The sequence below is a fragment of the Corvus moneduloides genome, chromosome 2 (genome assembly GCF_009650955.1).
Source record: "Corvus moneduloides isolate bCorMon1 chromosome 2, bCorMon1.pri, whole genome shotgun sequence".
Lineage (NCBI taxonomy): Eukaryota > Metazoa > Chordata > Aves > Passeriformes > Corvidae > Corvus > Corvus moneduloides.
In genome coordinates this window covers 17,458,326-17,476,683 of record NC_045477.1, presented here as the reverse complement: position 1 = coordinate 17,476,683, position 18,358 = coordinate 17,458,326, and the positions used below count along the sequence as shown (strand labels likewise).

General features: G+C 48.1%; 1 protein-coding gene across 3 annotated transcripts in view; it reads right to left on the bottom strand.

The window, feature by feature from the left end:
• CLPB (caseinolytic mitochondrial matrix peptidase chaperone subunit B) overlaps nucleotides 1-18,358 on the bottom strand; it is a 73,423-nt gene that overhangs the window by 48,843 nt on the left and 6,222 nt on the right. For all 3 annotated transcript variants that reach the window (XM_032098026.1, XM_032098020.1, XM_032098011.1), the window contains exon 3: nucleotides 9,120-9,206. In XM_032098026.1, the coding sequence (XP_031953917.1) occupies nucleotides 9,120-9,206 (87 nt within the window). The remainder of the gene's footprint in view (nucleotides 1-9,119; nucleotides 9,207-18,358) is intronic.

The window sequence follows — 18,358 nt, the reverse complement described above, 5'->3', positions numbered from 1 at the left end:
AAGCTCATCTCATTTCAACCCCCATTGCCATAGGAAGGGACACCTTCCACTAGACCACCTTCTGCTAGACCTTGGTTTCTCCACGCTCCATCCAATCCAGCTTGGAACATTTCCAGGAATGGGGCTGCCACAGCTTCTCTGGATAGCCTGTGCCAGGGCCTCACCATCCTCACAAGGAAGAATTTCTTCCCAATATCCAATCTAACCCAGCCCTCTGTCACTTTCAAGTCATTCCCCTTAATCCTGTCACTCCAGGCCCTTGTCCAAAGTCCCTCTCCAGCTCTCTTGGAGCCCCTTTAGGCATTGGCAGGGGCTCTAAGTTCTCCCTGGAGCCCTCTCTCCAGGCTGAACACCCCCACCTCTCTCAGCCTGTCTCCAGACCCTGGAGCATCTCCATGGCTTCCTGTGTACTTGCTCCAACAGGTTGACATCTTTCTTGATGGTGGATCACCTCACGTACTTACAGACCTCAGCAGTGGAATCCATGAAGCCCAGAGCAGCCTCTCATCACAGATGTGCTCACTCTCTACCACCCAAATCTCTTAAATGAGCCTGAAGTTTCTCTCAGTTCACTAAGTAGTTTTGATCTTGTTTCAAGTGTGTGAGATGACCCATGATCTTCAGTAAGTTCCAGTGAGACATAATCTCCCTGTCTCATCCTCAGGCCTCTGTGGTGGTGCATCCTCTGCAGGCCACACTATGATCTGAGAACAGACAGTGTGATGCCAGGGAAAAGACACTGATCTAAATATCTGCTCCATGTTCAGAAGAGACATGTCTACACTCTCTTGCTACACTGCTCCTTAAGGCCACATCAGTGAGGAAATACCAAGCAGGAGTGCCACAACAAGCCTGTAGATCCTTCTGAACCACCTTAGGAGCATTGATAAGGCATGGGACACAAAATGTATCCTGAAATTCCTCCAGCACCTCTAGGAAGGGCTGCTCAGCATGCCTAGCTCCAGTCCCACCTCTGCTTCAGAACTTGGACCTTTACCAGCCCTCTGGCTGCAGCAAAATGCAAAGCAAGGGAGCAGTCTGGCTCCAAGAAAAGCCCTGTGAGGCCAATTGCATGGCCTTGGACATCCAGAATAGATGCAGCTGCAGGCCACCAGCCCAGGCTCTCCCACCTCTGGTCATTAGGTAGGTCAGACCTATCTTTGGCATCTGTCTGGCACTGTACCGTCTGTCAAAGACTGTGGAACACAGGGAGACGCGCCACATCCAGGTCACTGATCTGTGCAAAGTTCTGGAAGATCCAGTGCTGGATTCCTCTGGAAACATCCTGCATCTCCACTACTTGGTGCTGCTGTGGTCAACCCAGTCATCAAGAGAACTGCACCAAAGACGTTGAAGAGGAGGTCCCCATGAAAACAGGAGCTGCAGGATGGAAGACGGCAGGGCAGGTTCTGTCCTGTTTTTTTGTGGGACCTGTGTTGACAACCTCCATGCTCCTAGAGATGGACATCTACCTACTGAACAGAAACCATCATAGAATCATGGAATCACAGCTTTTAAATCCCTCCAGGGAGGGGGAGTTCACCATTGCCCTGGGCACCCTGTGATAGGGCTGGACAACTCCTTCAGGCAAGAAATTATGTGCCGCACTTAAGCCTTTGATGATCTTGCCCTAGCAGCTGACTTACTGTGATCCTTGCAATTAGGGCTTCCAGCATCCCCACCAGGCAGCTGGGCCTCATGGATCACTCAAGTCTTTGGAAGCACAGGTTCTGATATGGTCAAACCACCCTTCTAGTACCCCATTTGCATGGCTATCATCACCAAAGAGATCCCTCTACTTCAGTTTTAGCTCACAGGCTATGATATACCCTCAGGTCCCTGAATCTGCCTCATTTTAAGGGAAATGATCCCAAGTCCCAGTGTAGGACTTTAATCCACAACATTAGCCCATGAGTAAGCTCCAGGTACTGAGGGAGTCATACAACTTGTCATTTCCTTGACAACTCCAGCCATCTGCCTTTCCTGCCCTCAGTGACTACATTGAAATGAGTGTTCTTCCCAGGCACTCCAACAGATACTACCTCCTTGTGCTCTTGGATACTCAGGAAGCCCTCTCCTTTTCATTCACTGTCTACACATTCAGCATTCTTCTCTGGGAAGTGACCTTCTGTGAGAAGTTGAGCAGAGGACCACAACTGCTAGATGCAAGGTGGTCTGAGAGTGATGCAGCAGGCGGTGGTGGCAGAACTGCTCTGCTCTCCCTGTGAATTACCCTCTGCACCATATTCCCTGTGGTAAGAAACATTTTCATAGCTCTTATGATGGCCAGGAGGCTCAAGTTTACTAATAAGCACAGATATCATTGCTTCCTGGCAAAATCTGTTGTGCCAAAATCCTGGCACTAGTCTAATGACAACACATCACACATCCAGCCTCCCTTTCCAATCATCTTTCAATCTCATCTCCTGCTTTTGGGATGTGCCGACCCCTCCAGGCACTTCTCCATCAGCTAGATGTTCCTGGAATCACAGCTATTGGTTGTACCTATCCAATCTGCAGGTAATGGGACATTCAAGCAAATTACCCTGTAGGAAAAGTAACAGCAACATGAAAATGCACAGGAATTGTACTCAGCAGTTATACTCAAAGCATGTGAATGTCCCTGGAAAAAAGGAAGGGACTTGCAAAAGCGGGTGATTAAGGGGGCTCCAAGGGAACTGGAGAGAGACTTTGGACAAGGGCCTGGAGTGACAGGACAAGGGGGAATGACTTCCAAGTGACAGAGGGCAGGGTTAGATGGGATATTGGGAAGAAATTCTTCCCTGTAAGGGTGCTGAGGCCCTGGCACAGGCTACCCAGAGAAGCTGTGGCAGCCCCATCGCTGGAAGTGTTCAAGGCCGGGTTGGATAGGGCTTGGAGCAGTCTGGCCTAGAGGAAGGTGTCCATGCCCATGGCAGGGGGATTGTAACAAGATGAGCTTTAAGGCCCTCCCAAACCCAAATCATCCCATTATAAGTGAGTTTCAAACAGAGGATTCTCTGGCCCATACACTTTTTGTGTTCCTCCTCTTGCTGTGAGGCCTTGGGGCAGAACAACACCCCACTCCAGATCCTAGGAGTGGGACGCCACTGTCCAGCTGGGCTGCTCCAGCTTCCCTCCATAACTCACCTGTGCTCAACAGCCTCAACAAGCTGAGTTTTAATTTGCTGATCAAGTTTTGATTGGATTAGAGACAGAGCCTATTCATCAGCATTAATATAAATCTAAATTGACCCCGGTGATGACTCAGAGGGCAATGCTGAGCTAGAGTTGGCTGGGCAATTCAATCGATTGGGGAAAGTGCTTTCTGCTTGTAATGGCTGGACTAACATATTGTTCAATAAATAAATACATATATACAATACAGGGGGTGGGGAAATCAATGGTGAGGTGGCAGGAGGTGACTGGGGCTGCGTCAAGAGAGACGTTGTGCCTGGACCAAGGCGCCGGCAGCTGGGGTTGGTGAACCAAGAAGCCTGGTGATCCCCATGACCGTGTGTTATCAGCACAATGCAAATGCCTGGGCGGGTTTTGATATGCGGCTGCCCTGAGCTCTGGCAGGAGCCACATGTCCTGCCTGGACACAAAGAAGATCCTTGTGTGGTTATATCTTAACTGTGTAAAACTCAGCAGGGCAGGAGGGCTGGGAGGAGCTGCTGCTCAGATGAGGCTAAATGTGGATGTGTGCCTTCCCAGGAGCATGTTTACATCTACCTATGGCACAGAAAGCCAGGCACCTGCAGCAATCCTTCATGCTGTGATGTGTTATTATTGACCCAGGTGAAAATGACTGACTCATCAAACAGGGATAAAAAGGGATTATGGAATCCAAAAAAGGGAAAAAAAGGGTGGTAATTGTTATATTGTTCAGTTTTCTTTAAGAGTGTGATGAGGTGAATCATGCTTCAAAGGCAGGGTGAAGGCACGCAAGGGAGTTGAGGAGTGTTAGAAGCCCTGCTCCCTGCCTGGAGCAGTAAGGAAACGTGAAGAGAAGCCATTTCTGTGGCTTGGAGAGGTGCAAGAACCTGCTAAACTGACAATATCATATTGTGCCTGAGCTGCAAGACATCAGATGGTGTACATCCCTGAAAAGAAGGATGAGATGGGGGTGCTGCCAAGGCAGAGGCATGGGTAACAGCTGCAGGAACAGCCAAGTGGTCACCCAGAAAGGGAGTGGTTGAAAGCCAATGCCCCAGTTTGTAGGATCAGACCCTCCAAACATTCTGTCAATCACAGCTGAAACCCATGCCCAACTCCTCAGCTCTCTGACAGGTGATGCATTGCGCCATACCTTCTTCCCAAGGTACTCAGATATTTCTCCAGCTCCACTGCAGACAGCTCTGAATGACTTGCCTAAAGTGAAAGGAGTGAAAAAAACCCCATGGAACAGATGTATGTACCTAATATAGATAACAAGACTGCACCGGTTCATCATGTCACTGCCTGTAGACAGGGAACAGCTCCAGATCAGTCACCCTCCACCAATCTCAGAACAAACCCACTAGAATATCACTACGCATGAGGAATTGTCATTACCAATATAAAACAGCCACACAGCACCTCCAATGCACATGTGGAAGAGGCACAGTTCCCAGCAATGTACACCAAGGCAAGGAGAAAACTACTTCTTGACTCCTCTCCCTAAGGAGGGTTGGAGGAGGGCAGGGGATGGGACAAGGCCACGCTGGGCCAAGCTCTGCTGGTTCTGGTTCCATGGGAGAGCCTTTGACCCACAGCTCCTTTGATCTATACAGAAAGGCAGAGAAGGAAAAGCAGAGCCGAGGCTCAGGGAGGAGTCACTTGACATTGGTAATTCCCAGAAGAAAGGTGTTGAGAAGCAAAGGTGAAGAAATGCAAAGAGTTCCTGAAGAGGAAGGTAGAAGAAGAAAGGGTATGCCGGAAGCCAAAGCTGCAAAAAGAAAATGACGATGAGTAGATGATGTGGGCAAATGTCAAGAGGGATTTGGAGGCTAAAGCCCCCAGTGAAACAGGAAGACAAAGCTCAACATGACCTGACAGTGCGCTGTCAGAAACCCATGCCCTGGGCTGATCCCACAGTATGGGCAGCAGAGGAGGGGGCGATTCTGCCCCTCTGCCCCTCTCAGGTGAGAGCCCACCTGCAGTGCTGCCTCCAGCTCTGGGCCTCCCAAAATCAGAACAATGTGGAGCTGCTGGAGTGAGTCCAGAGGAGGACAAAATGATGCTCCAAGGGCTGGAGCACCTCTGCCCAATTAAGACATGGGTATTGCTGCTGCTGCTACTGTGAAAGCCATTATGGAGCCTAGCACAGGCATGAACCTCTGAGAAAGGAACCCCTATGAGTGCACCCAGGTGCTCCTCCCCACTGCCTGAGCCATGTAGTAAACTTTGGAAACCCTAAAATCACAGAACCATTTAGGCTGGAAAACCCCTCTGAGATCATTGAGTCCAACTGTTCTCCGAGCACTGCCAAGGCCACCACTAAACTTTGTCCCCAAGTGCCACATCCATATGACTTTTAAATCCCTCCAGGGATGGTGACCCCATCACTGCCCTGGGCAGCCTCTTCCAGGGCTTGACAACATTTTCAGGCTTGGAATTTTCCCTAATAGCCAACCTCAAGCTCCCGTGGCACAATTTGAGGCTGTTTCCTTTTTTCCTGCCCCTTGTTCCCTGGGAGAAGAGACTCACCCCCACCTGGCTCCACCCTCCTGTCAGGCAATTTTACAGAGTGAGAAGGTCCTCCTGAGCTTCCTTTTCTCTAGGCTGATGCCCCCAGCTCCCTCAGCCACTCCTCATCAGACTCGTGCTCATGCTCTAGCCCCCCCCTTCAGAATTGCTGCCCAGGGGTTGTGCCAGTGCTGTGGAACAGGAACAGAAGAAGGCTCCAGTGTTCTTTAGAACTACTCAAACTTATCCCACTGAGACTCAGACTTTCCATGCTGCTCTGTGCCTTAGTTTCCCCTTTCACACAAGTAGTTCTCTACCTCAGAGGAGGCTGATAAGATTATTTGATATTTCACTGTGACTTTATTTCTGTGGTAATGATAAAAACTGGAGTAGCTGTATATAGAAAAGGTCACTATGCTACAAAATACAGACACACAGCTGAAGTCCTACCTGCTTTGGGGTTTCATTTATGATAGCTTTATTGCTTATTTTAACAAATGCACAAACCCCACAAAGCTCTGAGTGTGCATTTAATTAAAGATTAAATACTAAAAATATGCCAATGCTATAGTAATTCCGCCAGCAACGGGAATTACAGCATAAAACCTTTCTTTGCTCCTGTAAACATGGTCACAGCGAATGTGTCTTTAGCCCATGACCCAATTACTACCTGTACCTGGATATTGACTCTGTCTCACGTAAAAAAGGAATCCTAAATGTCCCTCTCCACTAGATCCACTGCTGTATCTCCCCTCCCAGGTAGACACCAGTGTCCTCCTGGAGACCTATCCATGGGAATTTGCCTTAATGCCTCCCCACATTTTGGAAACAAGACATTTCCAAGAGGAAGAAGATGATCATTGTTTTGCTGTAAAAAGAAAAGATGGAACCCAAACTTGCCTTCCAGCACACAGGATTTCATCTTGTAGCTGATGGCAACTGACAGAAATCATTAAAGCAGTGCCTCTGGAATTAAATTAAACAGATGGACTAGGGCTGTCTAATTGGAAGAGTGAGGGCTGTGGAAATTGGGAAACATGACAAAGCTAAAGGACAGGTCACAGAAATCACCAGTGGCACAGTGGAGACTGAAAACATCGTTCTTCTCTGAAAAACACCTTTGGAAAGTCAGTAATCTGAGGATGAAGGCTTCCTTTTTCTTAGCTGAAAACACTCATCTCAGTTCCCAGCATCCCAGCCCTTCAAAACCATGCTGAGGAACCTGTGCAGGTATCAGCAGCAGTAAAAGAGGAAGTGGTGAGAGAGCCAGTAAATTAAACATTGGAATGACCTTGATCTTGTTGCAGGCAAACAGTACCTGCAGGTCCTGCTCAGCTGGCTGCACCTCAGCCATCTCTGAGCCAGGGACAGCCCAGCTCACCTCTCCAGCAGCTGTTGGCCTGAGAAGCTAAGGACCAGAAGTCATAACACCGTCAAATCCACCACATCAGGTGGATTACACAGGAATTTGGACAAGGGGGGATGTCTTCACACTGATTGAGGGAAGGGTTAGATTAGATATAGGGAAGCAATTCTTCTTTGAGAGGGTGGTGAGGCCCTGGCACAGGCTGCCCAGAGAAGCTGCGGCAGCCCCATCCCTGAAAGCGTTCAAGGCCAGGTTGGCCAGGGCTCGGAGCAGCCAAGTCTAGTGGAAGGTGTTCCTGCCTGTGGCAGGAGGTGGAAGTGGATGATCTTCAAGGTCCCTTCCAACCCGTGATTCTGATTGTGAGATCAGTTGCTGTGGCTGGAGAAAGCAGATTTAGAGCATAACCTTTTACAGAGGGACCACACTCTAAAAACAAAACCATCCTGCATCCTTGTGCCTGTGACTTCTCCCTTCCCCAGTACACCCTGGCCACAATGTCTAGTCTGAGTTACACAGTTCATCCTGTGGACTAGGTCCATTAGCAAACCATTTGTAAGGAATTTCAAACTCTCTGTGGGTCATGTTCCAGCTCAAGCATTTCCCACTCTGCATTGTGGACATTACAATTCTACAAACAGGATTGTGGGTCAAAACCTTGTCTAGCACAATGCCGGAGCATTGTGCAGACGGAATAAGTCTGGGTTGCATTTATGTTTGCCTCCATAAAGGACAGAATCAGAATTACAAAGGTGGGAAAAGACCTTTGAGATCATCAAGTCCAACAGTATCTAATTACTCTTCTGCTATATGGAGACAAGTTCTACTGAGCTTCAGGTATTCAAGGTCTTCTTAATTTTCAATTTAAGTCAGTATTCATCCAAAATGTGGGAAAAATAAACAGAATTTTCCCAACACAGCCAAAACCTTTTTCTTTTGGCCAGGTACACAACAAAGACAGATGCGGTGATGGCTCTGCCCTCTCAGCAAGGATCAGTCTGGAGTCCACACATTTTTTACTGTCAAGATGTTTTCATTAGCATTTCCACTTGATTTTAGGCCTGATTTTAGGTAATTATTGTCCCATGAACAGCCTTTCTCCCTGTCTCCCCTTAGCCTTTGCAACCCGGGAAGCCCTGTTCTGCTTCACCAGTCACTCGGAATGGTCAACAGTCGTCACACTCTGCTGCTGACCATTGTCCACTGGGAAAGGTGGGAGGCTCCCAAGCCCATCCCTTCGTGGACAGGCAAATAACAGGGCCCGTTGCTGCTCGGACATCAAAGTTAAACAAACAGTCCCGAGCCCCCACCTCTGGGCCTGTCTTAAGGAGCTCCCTGAGGAGGTCACGACTTTCAGCTTGTCATAGCACACATCAAAGTTTGCACCACACACGAACTCAGCACATGGATTGGAATAGTGTCACCCGAGAGCGGATATTCAGCCTTTGTGCACTGCTTTAATCCTGTGTTTTCCCAAGTAATTAAGCTTTTTTGCTTATGAACTTGTGACTAAGTAAAGCATCCCCAAGAGGTTGTAACATCAAAGCTCATTCTCCCGTCTGTCCCACATTTTCCAAAATTGGATTTCTTTTTCTCTTTTTTTTTCCTTAAATAAAAAAACCCTAATTGAATTTAGTTGTAGACTGAATATATTTAGGAGTGTCTTTAAAAGGTTACAAGAAGCCAGAGTGATCATCATGGGAACTGTGGAGCAAGGGCACAGCATTCAGCCTTTTTGCGCCAGAAAGGCTTGAACGAAAGCCCCAGCCACAGCCCCACTAGTGAGAAGGGATGGGACATCTCTTACAGGAGCGATTTTGGCTGGTGGGGTACCCACCACAACAACATCCTACAGGTATGGGCTCATCCATGGCCAAAACCTGAGAGCTGCTGCGGAATGGCACCATCAGTTCAGCTGTACCATCTGCAGAACTCGGGAGCAGCCTGCCCTGATCTGTCACACCACATACTGGCCATAAGGAAAGTGACAAGCTCCCTTGAGTTAAGCTCTACAACACATCCCAAACTTTATGGGAACTCTCTACAGAGCTCAGTATGGCTTTAGGAAAAGGTTGAAGTGAGTCAGAAGGATGTGAGATGCACATACCTGGAGTTCCTGCTGATGGCTGCCACCATGAGAGCTGTCCAGCCAAGCTTGTGTCTTGTGTTCACATCTGCACCTTCTTCCAACAACCTGGAGAGGGGAGAAATATGGTCAGGAAGCAGGTATGAAGAGAGCACCCCAAGTATCCTGGAGCTAATGAGGGAAAGCAGAATGTTTTACTGTGCAGGCACCTACTCCAGCACAGCCCAGAAGACCCCACATGAAGTTGATTCAGTACAGTTCTCACAGGTGACCAAACTTAAACATCCAGGTGATGGCAATCCCACTCCTTTCAAAGGGTGCAATGCCAACATCTTCTTTTCTTTCTTTCTTTATTTATTCTATTTAGCCTAATTCCTGAAGAACCAATCAGCAGCAAAATGGATAAACCCAAATTTCAATGACATTTGGATCCTTTGGCTGCAAAGCACTCATTAGGCTTCAGAAGCGGCTCAGTGGACCTCCAAAGCCCATGCCATCTGCAGATACTTTGCAGTTTTCTCATATAGCATAAGAACAAATAAGACAACCCACAAAAATACTAGGCACCAAACTATCCTCAGTGCTGTGTCTCCAAAATTTTCTCAGCTTTTGCAAGATAATGGCAAGGGACATGTTCTTGCAACAGATAATTTAGCTCATCCTAAAACAAGTGCTGAACCCAAATAAAATGAAATGATAGTTCTCTCTGCAGACCACAAGGAAAGGGGGAAGTTCAGAATTGACACACAAATTTTACAGTGCTCAAGTTAAATGAGACAAACTCTAAACCCTGCATGTTCAAATCATAGAATCACTGAATGATTCACAGTAGAGTTTGGACTAGAAGGGACCTTTAACACCATCTTCTTCCATCCCCTCTGCCATAGGCATGGACACCTTCCACTAGACCTGGCTGCTCCAAGCCCTGGCCAACCTGGCCTTGAACACTTCCAGGGATGGGGCTGCCACAGCTGCTCTGGGCAACCTGTGCCAGGGCCTCAGCACCCTTACAGGGAAGAATTTCTTCCCAATATCTAATCTAGATCTCCCTTCTGTCAGTTTGAAGGCATTTTTCCTTGTCCTGCCACTGTCTGCCTGTGTAAAAGGTCCCTCTACACAACCAAATCCATGATTACAAACCCATTTTTCCTGCAGGAGCAAGGTGCTGCTGGTATCAAGGCAGGGCAGCCATGGGTCAGGCTTTAGAAAGCAAGGTGGACCATGCAGGCGTCAGCAGTTCTCTGCCCCTTGGCTTATCCTTCTCCCTTTTTGCAAATTAAGGCTTTTCCATCTTCCTTTCTGGGTGAGGCTGTCCCTGCACAGTGCATCTTTCACACAGGTGTAACAGGAAAGAGCTGTCATTAAACTTCCTGCTGGGAGAGCCACAAGTGAAGACACCAGCCATGTTCCACCTGTGCAAGCACCACACTTGAAGTTTCAAAATTCCGCCCAGAATCCCAGGCAAGGAAGTCAAGGTCAGTTGTGACCGCTTGCATGCACTGAACAAGTCAGATCTCCTCTTTAAGGACTTGGAGAGGTACACATCTGAACTCGGACAGCCTTTCCAAACTCCTTGCTCTCGGTCTGCTCTGGTGGCAATGCTGTCAGATGGTTAAGAGTGCTGGTATGGAATGAGTGAAAAGGAGGTAAACGAACCATATTCCTCTTCCTACAGTTGGAAAAAAAAAAGGAAAGCAGGAATGCTGGTCCAGGGAACACTCACAGCTATACCTACGGTGTCTTGCCAACCTTCCTCCACCTCATTGGAAACCTTCACAGCGGTTTCACTAGAAACTTATCCCAAGGAAGAAATATACTCTTATATACTGAGGCACCTGGGGTGTTCAGCCTGAAGAAGCGAAGGCTCCAGGGAAAACTTAGAGCCCCTGCCAGGGCCTAAAGAGGTTCCAAAAGACCTGGAGAGGGACTTTGGACAAGGGCATGGAGTGACAGGGAGGATGGCTTCCCATGGACAGAAGGCAGGGTTAGACTGGATATTGGGAAGAAATTCTTGGCTGTGAGGGTGGTGAGGCCCTGGCACAGGTTGCCCAGAGAAGCTGTGGCTGTCTTATCCCTGGGAGTGTCCAATACCAGGTTGGGCAGGGCTTGTGGCACCCTGGCCTAGCGGAAGGTGTCTCTGCCCATAGCAGAAGGGTTGGAACTAGATGATCTGGAAGCTCCCTCCCAACCAAACCCTTCGATGCTATGATATATGGTATGATAATCCTAAAGTTATGTCCAACCAGCAATACCACTGCCTAAACTTTGGCTCATATCTTGAACACAGCTGAACACAGTTCACCCCACTGACTGGAGAAACTACCCAGATAAACATCATCTGAATAAAAAGCCTGTATTCCTCTCCAGTTGGACTACTTGCCTTATTTGACTGAGACTGGGGCATGAGAGACAACAGGCAGATGGCTTCAGCCAAGCTCTACACAGAAGCGTGTTGGTGAACTCTTCTGACTCAAGTGGTGGTATGACATACAGTTAATTGTCCACCCTTTTTTTGACAGAAGGCATGGCCAGCACTGGTGTCCTGGTTCTGGATGCTCTGAACTGTTCATCAGGCACTTGGACAGAGACCTAATAGCTGAAAGAATAGAATCGTAACTGGCAGCCTTCATTTGCAGCTCCCAACTGTGATTCAGGAGGCTGTGACCACTGTAAATGATCACAGCATTGACAGAAGGTTTATGCTCTCTTTACCGGGGTTACAAGCTGAAGTTTAATGGTAATGAACTATCTGGCAGGTCAACAACAGGACCTTGGTCCAAAGAAGTTTGATACTTGAGAACAAATTTTCACATAGAATCCATATCAGATCCAATTTTTATTTCTTTTTTCTATGCAGTTTAATATCTGAAGACCCACTCAGCACTGTGATGGAGAGCAGGGATGATTCACCTACAGTCTTATGGGGGTTTGGATCTACTTGCCCTGCACATGACTAACACAGGTCAGGCTGCAGCTCCTGCATTATACAATGGTCCAGTAAACTCATCTGGGGAGTTGCACAAGACCAGCCTTGGTCCCCCACAAGGTATGGCATAGAATGATGGAATCATTTGGGTTGGAAAAGCCCCTCTGAGACCATTAAGCCCAACCATTCCCCCAACACTGCCAAGCTCACCACTAACCCACGTCCCCAAGTGCTACATCCACACATCTATTAAATCCCTCCAGGGATGGGGATTCCACCACTGCCCCAGGCAGCCTGTGCCAGGGCTGGACAACCCTCTCCATGAAGAATTTGTGAAAATATCCTTATGCTTTCTCCTTTGCCAGCACCACATCCCTGCAAGTGAACACTAAGAGCATGTTGCCAGTTCTGCTGTCTGAAGAGCCCTCTCAGACAACAGTCTGCTGAAAGGAGAAATATTCCTGTGCAGCCCCAAAGCTTTCCATCCTGGTGAGGCTGGATGTGCCCAGACACACAAGGGATAGCAGATTGCTATCTGCAGAGATCAGCTCCCGTTGCAGCTCCGCTTACAGAGGTGTTTGCACTCACAACAGAGATAAGACAGCCTGACTCAGACCCACGGCCACTGCTGGTCACACCATCACCTGCTCCAGCTGGAAGGACACTGCCTGCGGGAGAAATCCATACCACAGCTCCATCTGTGCCGTGTCCTCTGTGAAGGCACAGGGAGTTGCTCCCCCAGCTGGAAAGCTGCACGCTCACTGCCACTACAGGAACCAATTCCAGCTCCCGCAGACCCTGAGGAGCCATTCCCACCAGCACCAGAGCTGTCAGGATGCTGCAACGGCAGACATCTTACTGTCTCCCCCTGATTCACCCCAGCTGCTTCCAAAAATCCTTTCCCAGACATTGTGATGCCTAGTCCCCTTCCACTTGTCTCTCAGAGTGGTGTGGACCAACATGTTCAAGCTATTTCTGAATTTCATTGTATTTACTTGTCCATTTGAAAGCAGTAACATTCACATCACTCCCTTCCTACAGCATGTCAGTGTGACAGCCTATAGCCACAGAAAAGCCAGGAAATAAAGGCAGCTTGATGACAAGGGAGAGGGAGCCTGAAAGAGGAACCCAGAAGGGGCAAGGCAACCCCAACACCAAAACTCTGCAGGATGGAGGCACACAAACCCCTACAGGCTGGGAACTTTTGCCTGGCAATAAAAGCCTTAAAGCCCAACACCAATCACTGATTAACATCCTCAGTAGAGTTTAATTAATGTAATTTTGCGAAGTATCAGCCCTATTTGCACTTGGCCATGGTATTTATATGATTTTACATTAAAGGGGCAGAGAGACCATCCTGGTCACCTTCTGCCAGCCACTGGGTTGCTCTGCTGCAAAGGGTCAGTCTTAATTTCATCTGTCATGAGATTTAACATTTCATGGGAGGGTTTGGACTGGAAGTGACCTTGAAGATCATCCAGTTCCAACCCCGTTGCCACAGCCAGGGACACCTTCCACTAGACCAGGTTGCTCCAAGCCCCATCCAACCTGTCCTTGAACACTTCCAGGGATAGGGCAGCCACAGGGATGGATATTTCTTCCCAATATACAATCTAACCCCACATTGTGTCAGTGTGAAGTCCCCCTTCTCCTGTTACATTTGTTTTCTCATAAATGGGACCTGCAGTGAAACTCTTCAGCATCTCCCTGTGAGACAAAGGACAGGACATCAGCCTTTATTTAAAATAAAAATATGACATTTTAAACTAAAATATGAGAGATTTACATTAGGTATTGGGATTCACATTCCCTGTGAGGCCCTGGCACAGGCTGCCCAGAGCAGCTGCGGCTGCCCCATCCTTGCAAGTGTCCAAGGTCAGCTTAGAAAGGACTTGGATCAACCTGGTCTAGTTGGAGGTGTCCTTGTCCATGGCAGAATGGTTGGGACTAGATGATCTTTAAGGTCCCTTCCAACCAAAGCCATTCTGTTATCCTGTGATTTTAGAATTCTCAAGGCTCTTTGGAGTCACTGAAAAATACCTGTAAACTCACTGAAAGGCTTTTTTCTCTACAGACACAGTGGAAGGACATACTGAATAATGAATTATCTCCATTCCTTTAAAAAAAAAAAATCCTAGTCTGGCAGTCAAACCTGTTTAACCATTGTGCATCCAACAGGAAGGATGTTGGAGCCTCTCCTGTGGGATTAGGTTACAGCTTGGAGCAAAGGTACTAGGATCAGTCAAGTAGTTTTCCATTCAGGAATCTAGATCACCATAAGCATCTGGAATGCCACATCACTGAGCCCAGTGAGAGAATTACTCGTATCACATCATCTACCATAATATGCATTGACATTTCATTTAGGAGCTGGATTCCTTTTTTTTTTTTTGTTAAATCATTGCAGGATGCTCAGCAACTTAACAGATTTTCAGACAACTGAACTTTATGTTCAGGGTCTTCAGGCCCATCACTTACTTTTTCTCTGCCTGATTTAATGATATGACAATCAATAAAGCCACGACCACTGCTCCGATCCCAGACAGCCAAATGTATTTACCAGAAGGAGTATTTTATTTTAATTAAATAAAATCCTCTGATCAATGTTTAGGATGTTTATCCACATTTTAACCAAGTAAGAGCCAGGACACTCACCTCCTAAGGAGTTTCTCACATGGATACAGCTCTATTAGCGCCATTTCCAGTGTTCTCAAATGACAAACTGTTCCTTGACTGTGGCAGTGCCACCAAGATGTCCCTGCCCATGGCAGGGGTTGGACTAGATGACCTTTAAAGGTCTCTTCCAACCCTAATTCTTCTGGGATTCTGTGACTCAAGACCCAGTCAGGAGAAGAACCCCAAGTCAGAGATGGTGCTGTTTCCGACGGGGGAAGTACTCATAATTAAGGGATTCCAGTTAAACTTTTTTTTTTTTTAATGGTTTCAGGGCAGAAAGCTGACAGAAGGCAGGGTTAGATTGACTATTAGGGAGAATTTTTGCCCTGCAGGGGTGGTGAGGCCCTGGCACAGGCTGCCCAGAGTCTGCCTCATCCCTGGAAGTGTTCAAGGCCAGGCTGGATGGGGTTTGAAGCCACCTGGTCTAGTGGAAGGTGTCGCTGTCCATTGCAGAGGGTTGGAACTGGGGGTGAGCTTTAAGGCCCTTTCCAACCCAAACCACTCTGTGATTCCCTGATTCTATGAACTCACTGTCTGCTCTGGAATTTGCTGGAGGAATCTGGGCAGAGCAGCACCCACTGCTTTGTGCATATGCTCTATTTTACCTCGAGACAGCAGCTCCCAAAGCTTCAGCACTTTGATCCCCGCAGAAGAGATAAAGAGCCCACGTCGGCAGCGATGAGCCTTCTCCCCCCACTGCCCCCGGACAGATGTGCCTTCTATTCACCCCGCCACTGGGGTTCTGGGTGACTGACTCAGTGACACTGCTGAGCCCAGAGGGCATGTTTGAGTTTGTGCTCAGTGCCGGGAGCATGCCCAGCACTCCCTCCTGACAGGTGGAGGAAGAGGAAGCTGGAAACTTGAACTTTTGCAACAACAATAGCTTCTGTTTCTCTCAGCCCTGTCCCAATATGTCACTCTTTAACTGCAGAGTGGGGGACACTCTCAGATGTGCTCACCCTCTTGGGAATTGCCCTCTGCTTTGCAGAAGAAGGGGGGAAGAAAAACATCCCAACTGAACAATATCTCGGAACACGAAAGCACAATCCCTGCTAGAGGCCAGGGAAAGGATCTGCCTGGACAGGAGGACACAGCAAGCTGCTAAAACCCCTTTGATGCAGCTGCTGTCTTCTTGCATAGAGCTCACGGCTGTTTCTCACCCCTCACCATCATTCCAGGGCCAGTAACACACCATGGTGCTCCGTGAAAACATATGGACTGGCACACTGGGGGGCAGGGTAGATGCAGATGAGATGGGAAGACAGGACAAGGCAAGGCAAGGCAAGGCAGAGAGGAATAGCATTTCTCTGCAGCTCTCAAGGCAGGAAGGCTGCTCCCAGGACATGGGGGGATCCTGGAGGAATCCTGGTAACCCTAACACTGACAGCCAAACAGGCCATGTGGAGAGACCAGTGGCCAAGGAGAAACTCCTGGAAATAAGTTTTCAAAATCAAAGGGAAGCTCTTATAAGGCCAAATTTCAGGACGTAAAGCAAACTCTGAAAGGAGAGCAGGTCTGAAGGCACAGTGGATGGGCAAAACCACCATAGGTGAGAGCACACAAAGTGGGGAAAGTCAGAGGTACAACCCAAGCTTGAAAAGACTAATACAGACATGCAAGTAGCTGTGGCTGTCCCATGCCTGTAAATGTTCAAAACCAGGTTGGTTGGGGCTTGGAGCAACCTGGATTAGTGGAAGATGTCCCTGTCCATGGCAGAGGTCTGGAACTGGATAAGCTTCAAGGTGCCCTCCAACCCAAACCCTTCTGTGATTCTACAGTTGGCATCACCAGGTTTGGAAGAGAATGTGAAACCTTACATGGAGTAGCCCCAGTTCAGGCACCCTAATGCAACAGCTGAGCTGTGTGCCAGAAAAATACCCCACCAGCCTGCCAGCCTGCTCTGGCAGAGGCCAGCAGCAGAAGTGGGAAAAGACCCTGAGTCATCACTGTTTGCAGAGGGATTTGAGCATAATACACTAACTTCTGGCAATCCACTTCCACTGGAGGTGGCTTGTGTTACCTGCTCAACTTACTCTGCGCAGGTCCAAACTCAAGTGTCATGACTCCCTCACATCCACCAACATTCATAGTTTATGTGCTGTGTAAGCAAGCACTCGGCATGTTTTTAACCTGCTGCCTGACATCTTCCAAGGCGCCCCTCAGCTCCTGAGCTGTGAGGAAAGTGGAATAATTGCTCCCCTGGTTGTACAGGCCACATCCATGCTGGTGGACTGCTTCTCCTCCAAATCCAGAGCGGCACAGAGAGGCTATCCTGCACTCAGCCCTGCTGATAAACACCTCCACTAACTCGAATTAACCCTATGATGGTTCCCAGATACATTCCACACATCCAGAAACTCCCACACATCCAGGTGTGTTGGTGTCTACTTCCAGAGAGAGGGATCTGGGATTTAAGGGCTTTAAAGCTGTTTGGGAAAGAACCATGAGATCTCCTGTCTCCCATGGTTGGCTTGGTGCTGACAGCAGTGACACTGCTCTGTGACTCAGTGTGCAAACTCAAACAATCCTGTGAGGCCAAAATACACCAAGAAACAGATTAAAAAGGGCAGTTTTCCAGCTATGTAGTACAGGAAAGCACAGCACACACAGGTCTCCCCAATACTTCATTGCCAACGTGAAGAAATCTGGGCTGTTGTATCTGCTCTGAATTCCCAGAGCCGCAGGCCAAATCAAACTCAATAACCAGTAACAAAACTTCCACTGAAACCCAGTCCTGGATAATTTGGCCATTTAGGAGAAAAGATTAAAGGGGACATTTACATGATAAACATCTTTTCATTCTAAAAACCCCAGATGTCTGTAACTCAGATACACACAGACAAATGCAGGCTCAACATCATATAAACATGGAGCAATGGAAATACATGTAATTATAAATCATCTCCCTGCTGAAGATGTGTCACAGCTGTTCAGGACCGAGATAAAGTACATGATGGCTAGTGGCCAGAGGCCATCATGCTCCAGGAGCCAATGACACGACTCTTCTGTTCACCCTACAAAGCATTCAGGCATCCCTCGAGCCTCAGTCACGACACTCACAGTTATTCTGTGAGAGAAAATGCTTCAACAGGTACAACATGGGATACCTGCTCCCATAAAGGCCCACCTCCTCCACACAGTGTCTTCCAATGATCTGATGTTCCATGTAAGCAAAGCCTGACTCACTACAGAGGGATTTTTTACCCAGTCTCTGAATTCAAATGCAGTCTTTGAATTCTTTAACGAATCCTTGAGCCAGGAAGCAAACAGAAGGTGCTGCTGTACCCCCAGTCCACTGCCCAAACTGGAGAGAATTGACAAGGTTACAGTTGGGAGAGACCTTAAAGCTCATCTTGTTCCTACTCCCTCCCATGGGCAGGAACACCTTCCACTAGACCAGTTGCTCTAACCCCCGTCAAACCTGGCCTTGAACACTTCCAGAGACAGGGATGGGGGAAATCTTGCTCAATGAGCTCTGCTGCTTACAAACAGGGGAGAAGAGACAAGCACAGTCTGGAGGAAGCAGCACTGCGATGAGTCAGAGCCAAGATGAGTGGTGCTGCTTGAAAACAGAGAGATCACTGTTTGGGGCAATCAAGCCTGACTTAGTTGTTTCTGCATCTCCTCCACCTAAAGAATCAGCTTGAGGAGAGCAGAC